The sequence below is a fragment of the Pseudophryne corroboree genome, chromosome 2, assembly GCF_028390025.1.
Source record: "Pseudophryne corroboree isolate aPseCor3 chromosome 2, aPseCor3.hap2, whole genome shotgun sequence".
NCBI lineage: Eukaryota > Metazoa > Chordata > Amphibia > Anura > Myobatrachidae > Pseudophryne > Pseudophryne corroboree.
The window spans coordinates 75,442,519-75,455,007 of NC_086445.1; the positions used below are offsets into that span (position 1 = coordinate 75,442,519).

Below are 12,489 nucleotides of genomic sequence, written 5' to 3' on the forward strand. Positions count from 1 at the left end.
CTCAATCAAAATGATAGAAACATTGTTCTCACATTCGAAAATAGCAAAACTGAAATCAATTTTTTGGATCTATCCATATACATTAAAGATGACACCATTCAGACGAAAACTTACAAAAAACCTACAGATTCAAATAACTATATCAGTAAAGAGAGTGAACATCATGTAAACTGGCTCAATGGCATACCCAAGGGCCAATTTTTAAGGATAAGGAGAAATTGCAGCGAGGACACTGTATGCAGGTCCCAGATTGACGAACTTAAAAACGCTTTCATTGAAAAAGGATATCAACTTGAAAATTTGGATTCTATTCAGATAGAAACGATGAATAAGGACAGGACCACTCTCATCCACAACAACAAACAGAAGAAAAAAAACGATGAAAAATTCTCCAATCACTCACAATGGTCTTTTATTACAGGATATGACCACCAACACAAAAAAATAGAATTCATTATCAGAAAACATTGGAATCTACTATGTATGGACGACACGTTAAAGAACATCATCCCAAAAAAAACCACATTCATTTACCGTAAGGCAGCCAATTTAAAGGACAAATTAGTCCGAAGCGCCTTACCCCAGAATAACATCAATCCTGTTAGAACAAGTGGTTTCCACAGGTGCGGACTTTGCCTTCCGTGTCGACAGATAAAAACTGAAACATCAAAGTACACTGAAATCACCGCTAATAATATTAGCTTTAAAATCAAAGATTTTATTACTTGCCACACCAGCAATGTTGTATATTTAGTTGAATGCACCTGCGGGAAGATATATATTGGACGAACGTCAAGAGCTCTAAAAACTCGTCTTGGCGAACATCTGCGCAATATAAAAAAAGGCCTTCTCACACATAATCTGTCGGAACATTTTAAGTCTGAACAGAATTGTTCATACACATCTATAAGGAAATTTGTGGGTTTACAGCATATAAAATCCACCTGGCGTGACAGAAATACAGAAAAAAATCTCGCAAAAGCGGAAATGAAATTGATCTATAAACTCCAGTCCATGTGTCCCAAAGGTCTAAATAAAGGTTTCGAACTCAAATGGTTTTTACATTAGCCTGCATAGTTCATCAATCAATATACACCTCATTTTTAATACCGTACAAGGTATTGTTTAACCTATTGTACTGTTTTCTTTTTTTTCATTACGGGGACTCATGGAGCAATAACCGAAATGAAGACGAACTTCAAGAATTATAGGACTTTTTTGTTCAAGACTTTTATTCAGATGTTACCATCCTGTGTTTCAAGCACAAAAGGTGCCCCATTAAATATGGACTCCTATATCCCCATTATGGATCTTTATGTGCATATAATTCAATACTCATCTTTTAATTTATCATCTACCACCTTTTTCTAGCCTTGGAGGATTAAACTTCACCTAATCTATATTATTTCTACTGTTTCCAACACAAGTATCATCTAGGGTCTCACTATTGCCGTTTTAGCACCACTTCCTGTCAATGACACGCAAACAAACGTGTCACTTCCGGTCGGTGGAACGCAAACCGCCCATCACTTCCGGTATCGGAGCGGCGCATTCGGCCGCATGTTTAAGCACACAGTGACCACTGTTAATTAGCTTTATCACACCAAGCACTCTTGCCACATGTAATTACCAACCCTGCATGCTGCCTTTTTCGGCCATTCACGCCGCCCTGTTACTTTCGTTTTTGAACTTCCGGTCCGGGTCACTTCCGGTCGTCCGGCCAGCCGTTTTTTATCACTAAAACTGTGAATACTATACTTTATGCTCACCATATAGCATTTAAACAGATTATACACCACAATTATCAATAAGACTTTGTTAAAAGTGATTTCTGGGATCATTTCCGGACTCAGTAACCCACGACTCGGAACCACTCCTCCACCATCTTTAAAAGCCATCTCTGGAGACAAACAGCACTATCAAGCCCTGAGGAAGAGATTGGAAATCTCGAAACGCGTTGGTTATTTGGATACATCAGGAGCTCGAACTTTTCATCCACTGGACATCTGCCTTGTGATTTAGCTTGGGAGCCAGAGCAGGGTGAAGTCTGGACCACCCTGCTTATCATAACACCTGCGGCTCCTTAGCTACCTCTCCGGTATGCTTTCCAACCTTGTTTGAATTGTCATCTGAGCTGTTTTGAATACTCATCAATATCTGTCCAGGGGTTTATGACCCGTCAGTAAGCTTTGGAGCCTAAGCAGGGTGTATCTTTCGACCACCCCGCTTCCTCTAACACCTGCGGCTCCTAGCTTACCTTTTTTGGTATGCTTTCATTTGTATATATGTGATTATTGTATTAAATTATGTGTTTTTATTGAAACTTATCAGAATTTATATCAACACATCATTATTGGGTTCACTATCCAACAGTTAAGGTGATCATTGCTTTGGTCCCCACACACAACCACGGAGAGAGGGCGCCCCGGCTACACCACCCCATACCTGCTATCACTTGTGCAAGCTGTCTATCCAACCTGAACATATTCTGTGCAGGGGTCTCATGGCTGGATGATGGGCTTTACAGAGAAAGACCCTACAGGAAGGGAGCAACCAGTCTGCACCAACAGGATGGGAAGAAGCAGCTTTGTATAATTCACATACATCATTTTGATACACCGCTAAACTTCACACTACACTAGTTGGCTATAGGTCTTATTCAGCTTCAGATGCAGTTTTGCTGAAAAGGCAAAACTGCAACTGCTAGAACTTGCATACAGGCGCCGCCCAGCACAGGGCAAGGCCGCCTAGCATGCAAAGAGCCGCCAAGCATTGCATTCATAAATGCGAACGCAATGCAGGCATCGGGAAATGCAGGTAGCCCCCTGCATACTCTATAATATGCACTAAATCTATTCTGTAACACATAAGTATATATTCTCATATAATTACCATTCTACGACTTCTTATTTCTCCTACTCTTCAGAACTCCATACATGCAACATCCTATGTCCTCCCATTTCTCACACCCACAGTCTACAGAGCAGGCTGCGGAGGGGAATGTAATAGGTTGTCATTTTTAGGATATCGAGATTTCCCGGTGAGATTGTTGTCACCATATGGAGTAAAATGTGAGTACAGCCTAACAGGCCAGAATCAGGACCACAGAGTTTTCAGCACGACACAACCCACCCCTCCACATGTTTCTAACGTTATACATACAAGTAGCCGTATGTAATAGTGGGGTAGATGTATTAACCTGTAGAAGGCATAAGGAAGTGATAAACCAGTGATATGTGCAAGGTGATAAAAGGCACCAGCCAATCAGCTCCAATATGTAAATTAACAGTTAGGATCTGATTGGCTGGTGCCTTTATCACCTTGCACATATCACTGGTTTATCACTTCCTTATGCCTTCTCCAGGTTAATACATCTGCCCCCCTGCGTGAGCTGTAAAACAGCTGGAATCGCACCAGGGTTAGTAGTACCACACGGGGGTAGACTCGCAGTGTTGGGGGTTCCCACACCTTGATTGTACCAGCCCCAAGCCAGTAGACACCAGTGCTGGTTACCCCAGGGGAGTGGGGCTCGTATTAAAGAGGAGCACGTCACGCGTTCATTGTGAATACACAGGCCTGTCTGCTCGGGGTCTCTAGTTTGAGTGACAGACTGGCTGTCTCCGGTGTGTCTAGATGAAAGCGGCCCTTTAGTAAGAATATAAGCCTGACTCACACACTTCATCTACATTCCTGAAGGCGACACAGCCTCTGTTGTAAATATTTCACAAACTTCACTTTTATTTGCCATCCATCACTTTCAGATTCTAGTACTCACTCGCCACACTGCGCGTTCTCTGTCAAATCCCTTGATGTATTTCAAAGCCTCCGACTCTCCTCTCTTCTGTACATTATAAATATTAAGCTGTTTTGGATTTTGACAAGTCTGTATGATGTGTAAGCTTACCCACCCCGTCCAGATTGCTGCAAAATCAACAGGTAACCTCACACCTGTACATCCTACCTACATCACTACCTATCCCCAATATCCTGTGCTGGGACACTGTGGTGGTATGTAACGTAGCAGGGGAGAGTCACAACACTGAAACGTTCATTGAAGCATATTCTCCACGATCAGGCACACACAGGTCCCGGAAATACACCTATTACCCGCTGAAAGGAGAGTGCAGCAATTTATCACGGCAGACAATTGACCAGCGGCCTTTGGCTGCTGCTGAATTACATTTTTAGGTTATTTCGCTTTTGCTTTCCCCATTTTATTTCCTGATGCTTTTCCTGGCACATAACACATTTGAAGGAAGAAAAAGGACAGAGCAGTTGCTGTATGTCAGAGATGGTGGCATAGACTTATTGCTGTTTTCTGCTCAGTTTAAAATGATTTCTGCGCACAGTGACAAACTAAAGGTCCATTACACGGTTACCTTATTTTTATTTATTATTTATTACCAGTTTTTTATATAGCGCACACATTTTCCACAGCGCTTTACAGAGAACATTGGCCATTCACATCAGTCCCTGCCCCAGTGGAGCTTACAATCTATATTCCCCACCACATTTACTGTATACGCACACACATTCATACTAGAGCTCATTTTTGTCAGAAGCCAATTAACCTACCAGTATATTTTTGGATTGTGGGAGGAAACCGGAGTACCCGGAGGAACCCCACGCAAGTATAGGGAGAATATACAAACTCCACACAGTTAGGGCCATGGTGGGAATCAAACCCATGACCTCAGTGCTGTGAGGCAGCAATGCTGACCATTACACTGTTCGTGCTGCCCTTATGATCCCTTTCCTCCCATTTATCAACAAAAAAATAAAAACTATTGAAAACTAGTCTTTGCTTTTATTTACTATTTAGCCAAATGTGAAATGTTATTATTTCTAGAGATATAAGCATTCATAACAGACATATAGGGGTAAATTTATTTATTTAACATTTATTTACCAGTTATTTATATAGCGCGCACATATTCTGCAGCGCTTTACAGAGACCATTTGCCCATTCACATCAGTCCCTGCCACAGTGGAGCTTACAATTTTTGGGGCAGATGTATTAAGCCTGGAGAAATGATAAAGCAGAGATAAGTGGAAGGTGATAACGCACCAGCCAATCATTATGGGTCTAAAAAATGACAGGCGCTGATTGGCTGGTGCGTTATCACCTTCCAGTTATTACTGCTTTATCACTTCTCCAGGCTTAATACATCTGGAAAGTGAAGAACAATATGGGAATAGAGGGAGCACAAAGGTATTGGTTAATATCAAAATTAATAACGACATATTCATAAATGTTTAAGACAATCAAATAAAATTATCATTAAAACCTCGAGTCACTTTGAAAAATAACCACAAGTTACATACGGGCGCCTTTCTTTGTTTTAATACATCTGCCCCATATTCCTTACCACATGTACACACAGACAAATTCACGCTAGGGTTAATTTTGTTGGTAGACCGTTAACCTTCCAGTATATTTTTGGACTGTGGGAGTAAACCAGAGGAAAGTACAGGGAGTATAAACAAATGCAACATCACAGCTTTCATTTTTAGAAACTTTAGTAAATCTACCCCAAAAAGTCAGCTTAGGAAATACAGCCTTCATCCTATATTACGTCATCCGGTGTGACTGGAGTAGTGGAAACAGCCTCTTATGCCCTGATTCAACCACAATGATGTAAGCTGGTGGCACAGTACAGGTGGGGAATGACATATGACTTCATGTGCAGATGGAGTCTCCGATCCATAAGACACTTACTGCATGCACTCTATTAGCAATTAAAAGTAACTATCACTTACTTATCGCTATAGGAGGTGGGTTATATTTGCAAATTAGACCGTTTCAGTCACTAAAATATTGCCTCTGGGTCAAAGCCCCACCTGCAAATAATTGTGTATGTCAGATAATAACAGCATGAAATATTAAACATAAGCTTACCACTCCTATCCCTTCAAAAGCAAAAATGGCTGTTCCAAAAAAGAGTGGATATTTCTTCCAATTAGACGTCAAAGGTAGCGTACGGGGGTCTGAGAGATTCTGGAAGGGGGGGAATATAAAGTCAGTTAGTGAATGGATAGACGCAAGCTGTAGACTTTGATGTATCTGATGTAACAACAGCAGGCAACAACTACACAAAGAAAAAGATCCTAGAAGGATTAGCACAATGTCACCCTTCCTCCCTTTCATTGCTCCTCCTGGGCAGAGATAGTATTATATTTACAGACCCTAAGCAGGGGAAAGCTGCCCACTGTCATTCTCTTCCACCTCTTTTCCAACTTCATGATTACAATTTGGGCTCCATAATTCAATTGTTACGTTGCTGTATATTGCTGCAAACCACTGCAACACGTACGAGAAGGAAAAGCCTTTTGTATCAAGGTCAGATGAGCACAAAACGTCTTTCACACTGAAAACAATAATTACTATTTTACTGAGGTTTTGTTTCTTCATCATTAGAGAGATAATAAATGATTCAAAAAGATCAGTAAACGGGTTCGCAAATTGTCAGGGTACATTTAAGGCTCATACACTGTACTAATTCCTGACATTAGTGATTCTGATCAATGTCGCAGCTAAAATATAAAACATGCAGCCCTCCAGCTACAATGGAACTACACATTCCAGCATGCCCCGCACAGTTTTAGGGCACTTTTTGCAGCTATTAGGGCATAGTAAAACGGCATGCAGGTATATCTATTTTCACAGCAAACTAGGGGGGGCCGCATGCTGGATACTACTGCTGTAGAGTAATGCAAACCAGTACCGGCATATATTATCCGGTAAAGAAAAAGTTACAACTCCCCAAGCCCTACACTCAGATACCACACGGCTTTTAGTTTTATTGCAGTAAATTTGGTAATTGTCTTTTTTTTTTTTTTAATAAAGTTTATTTGCGAGATGACAGAGATACATTATAAAACACAGAAGAAATGGTCTGCGCAGAGGTCTCCATGCATCGTACATCAGCACAATATCAATAGAAAAAGTCATAATAGCATCACAATGCAGTAAAGACTGTTATAAAGAACAATAAATAAACACCTCAAAAAAGGAAATTCCATAGTGTCAACTCTTTTTTTTTTCTTCCAGATATTATAAGTATAAAATCAAAACGATAGAGAAAATTTAGCAGGGCGAAAGAACAGATAAAGACAGAATAGAAAAAGGAAAAGGCGAAGCAGAAAGAGTAAGAGAGAGAAGAGAAGGGAGAAGAAGAGAAAAGAAGGATACTATGAAAGGATTGATAAATGAATAAGTGACTGAGTAAATTAATAAATAAATAAGTGAATGTAATTGTCATTTTTGACGGCAGGCATCATACGTGGCAATGACAACACTATTAAGAATTGGCTTGCTACACAGCGTGACGATCGAGTCTTTTATCCAAGCGTCACCATCAGTCCAATCCTGCCCATACTCTGTCACACGCACACACGTTCCCACGTGACTAATTTATATCGATGTGCCAATTATTAGTTTGCACTTGTAGTTCTCCGCGGTTCAGTCACGTGTGCTTTCAGCAAGTGACTGACTGCTACGGTACCTCTGCTTAGACCACAAGAACTGCAGTCATTTCAAATTAAATTGGCTTAAATATTATCTCCAGCATCTGTCATACTGTATATTCTCGCCTCTTATTTACTGTTCTGCAGCACACTATGCAGTCAGCCTGGCACTGCAAGTAATACTTATGTAGCATACAGCCTCTGACACAGGCCGTATTAATATCAAACAGTGGTAATACCCATTCTGCAGTCATAACAGCTAGCACAAATGCTTGAGTTCAGTCAGTGCCGTTTCTTGCGGCGAGCCCGCCGCGGCACTTCCTGAGCACTTTCAAACCCCCCTCCCCTCTCCCCCTGAGTGCTCAGCTCGGGGGACGGGGTTTCGCGGAATGACGCGTTTGCGTCGTGACGTCACAACGCAATCGCGTCATTCCGCGAAACCCCGCCCCCCGAGCTGGGCACTCGGGAGGAGGGAGAAGGGGGAGCCAAGCCGGCCAGCGCTGCGCAGACGAGGGAGAGGCGGCTGAAGAGCGGGAAGAACCGCTTCAAATGTAAGTCAGCCCCTCTCCCTCCACCCCCACCACCACCTGCCGTACTGTGTAAAATGGGGACACCTGTCTGCCGGAATGTGTAAAGTGGGGACACTTGTCTGCCGGAATGTGTAAAATGGGGACATTTGCCTGCCGTAATGTGTAAAATGGGGGCACGTGCCTGCCGCAATGTGTAAAATGGGGACACTTGCCTGCCATAATGTGTAAAATGGGGACACTTGCCTGCCATAATGTGTAAAATGGGGACACTTGCCTGCCGGAATGTGTAAAATGGGGGCACGTGCCTGCCGCAATGTGTAAAATGGGGACCCTTTCCTGCCGCAATGTGTAAAATGGGGACACCTGTCTGCCGTAATGTGTAAAATGGGGACACTTGCCTGCCGTACTGTGTAAAATGGGGACACTTGCCTGTTGTACTGTGTAAAATGGGGGCACGTGCCTGCCGCAATGTGTAAAATGGGGACACTTTCCTGCCGCAATGTGTAAAATGGGGACACCTGTCTGCCGTAATGTGTAAAATGGGGACACTTGCCTGCCGTACTGTGTAAAATGGGGACACTTGCCTGTTGTACTGTGTAAAATGGGGGCACGTGCCTGTTGTACTGTGTAAAATGGGGACACTTGCCTGCCGCAATGTGTAAAATGGGGACACTTTCCTGCCGCAATGTGTAAAATGGGGACACCTGTCTGCCGTAATGTGTAAAATGGGGACACTTGCCTGCCGTACTGTGTAAAATGGGGACACTTGCCTGTTGTACTGTGTAAAATGGGGGCACGTGCCTGCCGCAATGTGTAAAATGGGGACACTTTCCTGCCGCAATGTGTAAAATGGGGACACTTGCCTGCCGTACTGTGTAAAATGGGGGCACGTGCCTGCCGCAATGTGTAAAATGGGGACCCTTTCCTGCCGCAATGTGTAAAATGGGGACACTTGCCTGCCGTACTGTGTAAAATGGGGACACTTGCCTGTTGTACTGTGTAAAATGGGGACACTTTCCTGCCGCAATGTGTAAAATGGGGGCACGTGCCTGCCGCAATGTGTAAAATGGGGACACTTGCCTACCGTGCTGTGTAAAATGGGGACATTTGCCTGCTGTAATGTGTAAAATGAGGACTTTTTTTTTTTTTTTTTTATCCTGTGGTGGCCGTGATGATGAGATCAGATGAGGCCACGAGCCACGCCCATTTTAACGAGGTCACGCCCCCTTGCCGGGAGCGCGCATACTTTTCCTCTTTATATCTGTGGGGGGGGGCACATTTTTTCTTATGTGAATGGGGGGGGGGGGGGGGGGGGGCGGGCGCATTTTTAAATCTCGCACTGGGAGCCAAATTGGCTAAAATCGGCCCTGAGATCAGTAATACACATGGTTTGATCTTAGTGTCCTACAGTAGGCCACAGTGAACACTACACGTAAGTGTATGGAATGAAACACAAAGGCTTTAAATGTCCTGCTGTGAACATGAGTGGGTTATTTTTCGCTGGCAGTAAAGGTTAATTGGATGATGCATCAGCGAAGTGTGAGTTGAGGGAAGACATTTAAACATGGTCTCTATTCTTTTGAACGATATATATAAAAAAAATGTATGTCTAACTTCCTTGAATACAAAGACGATAAAACAGTCAGTGATGTAGCAAAAGAGAAGACACACTTACTCGGAGAACGTATTGGTAAATGATGACGAGACTGACAGCCATGGAGAGGTTGGCTAAGAATGAACAGACGGACAAGTTCTTCAAGTCACGGATGAAAACCAATGGGATGATCAGCGGCAGAAAGGATACCATGTACAAGCGTATGTCTAGATTCCATCTTGCCCCTGTTTCCGTATACTGTGGATGGCTCTCAAATACCTGCAAGTAAATCCGCACTTTATTACATACAATAACTATGACACACTTACCTAAACTCTGTTCAACGAAATCTGACTTTCCAGTCTGATTTTTACATTTAATAGCCTCTTGTACAATGGTTTTGTTTTTTTAGTAGCATCAGTAATTCTCACCCTGAGCCCCCAAGTTTCTGATATTTCTACTGACATTCTCTTCTTAAAAAAAAGCCGTTTTCCTGCTTTAACAAATATGAATAAGCTGAGGAAGCATTTAGAGCAGGAAAATTGCTTGAGCAAAGAAGTGTTTCTTAGAAGTTATACTATGTTGTAGGTACAACACCTGCACCTGTCACATGGCCAATTACACTGCAGTTAGAGACGCTCAAATACTATACAGATAAACGGTTGTTAATGGATGACTCAAACCACAGAATTTTTTCATTTTAGGTCGAGTATGTTTATTTAGGTACAGTAAATACTGTTTGGGAAGAGCCTGTCCAAATAAGGAAATATCCTGCTCATTAGTAGGACTGCAGGGCCCAGTGGATCTGAAGTTTCCAGGTAAGTGAGGATTTGCAAATTTATTTTCTACACCTAAATCCACCCAAAACTAGAATTTCAGTTCTATATGTAGTTATCCTTAAAGCATTGCCCATCTCTATCTTCCTACTGAGTGTAAACAGCTTATGTGACACCAACTAAAACAAACAAGTTGAAAGTACTGATGTGGTGGAGAGGCCAGGGGGTGTATAATGAGTCTTAGGCTCAACCGAACATTTAAAGCAATTTAAATATATTTATTTTGAAAGGGACACAAAACATACTTAGAAAAGAGTTAAGAACCTGTGAGTCAGCAACTATAACATTATTTAATAAAGACACATAGGGGTATATTCAATTAGTGCCAAATTTTCCAACAGTCAGAAAATCTGCACTAATTTGACCTCAGTGTATTCCATAGCGGGCGTTTTCGCCTGTTTTTGAATCCATTTTCGCCTATGTTTTTTTGTCGAATCAGCATGGCGAAAAACGGACCCAAAAACAGTTGAAAACGGACACAAGATCGACAAAACATATGCATCGGTGGCGAACTCGCCGATCCACGTGGTTTTGGCACGTGCACATTTTTCGATCAGTCGAAAAAACGTCACGGGCACTGAATAGGTCGAATGTAAATTCAACCTAAAAAATGTGCGAAAAGTTCAGTTTTTTCGCCTGGTCAAAAAACAGCACTAATTGAATACCCCCCCACCCCCCATAGTCATTATTGATTAGGAGGTACTGAATATGTCCAGGTAGGCAAAAATTGCAACAAGGTAAAAATAAGATTTTACTCACCGGTAAATCTATTTCTCGTAGTCCGTAGTGGATGCTGGGGACTCCGTAAGGACCATGGGGAATAGACGGGCTCCGCAGGAGACTGGGCACTCTAAGAAAGATTTAGTACTACTGGTGTGCACTGGCTCCTCCCTCTATGCCCCTCCTCCAGACCTCAGTTAAGGAAACTGTGCCCGGAAGAGCTGACATTACAAGGAAAGGATTTTGGAACCCAGGGTAAGACTCATACCAGCCACACCAATCACACCGTATAACTTGTGATAAACTTACCCAGTTAACAGTATGAACAAACTACAGAGCATCAAGCAATGGATGCCAACATAACATAACCCTTTATTAAGCAATAACTATATACATGTATTGCAGAAAGTCCGCACTTGGGACGGGCGCCCAGCATCCACTACGGACTACGAGAAATAGATTTACCGGTGAGTGAAATCTTATTTTCTCTAACGTCCTAGTGGATTCTGGGGACTCCGTAAGGACCATGGGGATTATACCAAAGGTCCCAAACGGGCGGGAGAGTGCGGATGACTCTGCAGCACCGAATGGGCAAATACAAGGTCCTCCTCAGCCAGGGTATCAAACTTGTAGAATTTTGCAAAGGTGTTTGAACCCGACCAAGTAGCAGCTCGGCAAAGCTGTAATGCCGAGACACTCGGGCAGCCGCCCAAGAAGACCCCACCTTCCTTGTGGAATGGGCTTTCACTGATTTTGGATGCGGCAATCCAGCCGCAGAATGAGCCTGCTGAATCGTGTTAAAGAGCCAGCGAGCAATAGTTTGCTTTGAAGCAGGAGCACCCAGCTTGTTGGATGCATACAGGATAAACAGCGAGTCAGTCTTCCTGACTCCAGCCGTTCTGGTTACCTAAATCTTCAAAGCCCGGACTACGTCAAACAGCTTGGAATCCTCCAAGTCACAAGTAGCCGCAGGCACCACAATAGGTTGGTTCAAATTAAAAGATGACACCACCTTTGGCAGAAATTGCGGACGAGTCCGCAATTCTGCCCTGTCCATATGGAAAACCAGATAGGGGCTTTTACATGACAAAGCCGCCAATTCTGACACACGCCTAGCCGAAGCTAAGGCCAACAGCATGACCACTTTCCACGTGAGATACTTTAGCTCCACAGTCTTAAGTGGCTCAAACCAGTGGGATTTCAGGAAACCCAACACCACGTTAAGATCCCAAGGTGCCACCGGTGGCACAAAAGGGGGCTGAATATGCAGCACTCCCTTAACAAACGTCTGAACCTCAGGCAGTGAAGCCAGTTCTTTTTGAAAGAAAATGGATAGGGCCGA

The 12,489-nt window shown here is 42.9% G+C and overlaps 1 protein-coding gene across 4 annotated transcripts in view; it reads right to left on the reverse strand.

The window, feature by feature from the left end:
• Positions 1-12,489, reverse strand: part of SLC36A4 (solute carrier family 36 member 4) — a 588,683-nt gene that overhangs the window by 321,642 nt on the left and 254,552 nt on the right. For all 4 annotated transcript variants that reach the window (XR_010201554.1, XM_063951426.1, XM_063951427.1 and 1 more), the window contains exons 7-8: positions 9,673-9,870; positions 5,900-5,998 (exon numbers count right to left, since the gene is read on the reverse strand). Coding sequence is in view for 3 of the 4 variants with exons in the window: in XM_063951426.1 (XP_063807496.1) it covers positions 5,900-5,998; positions 9,673-9,870 (297 nt within the window). In the remaining variant the exon portion in view is untranslated. The remainder of the gene's footprint in view (positions 1-5,899; positions 5,999-9,672; positions 9,871-12,489) is intronic.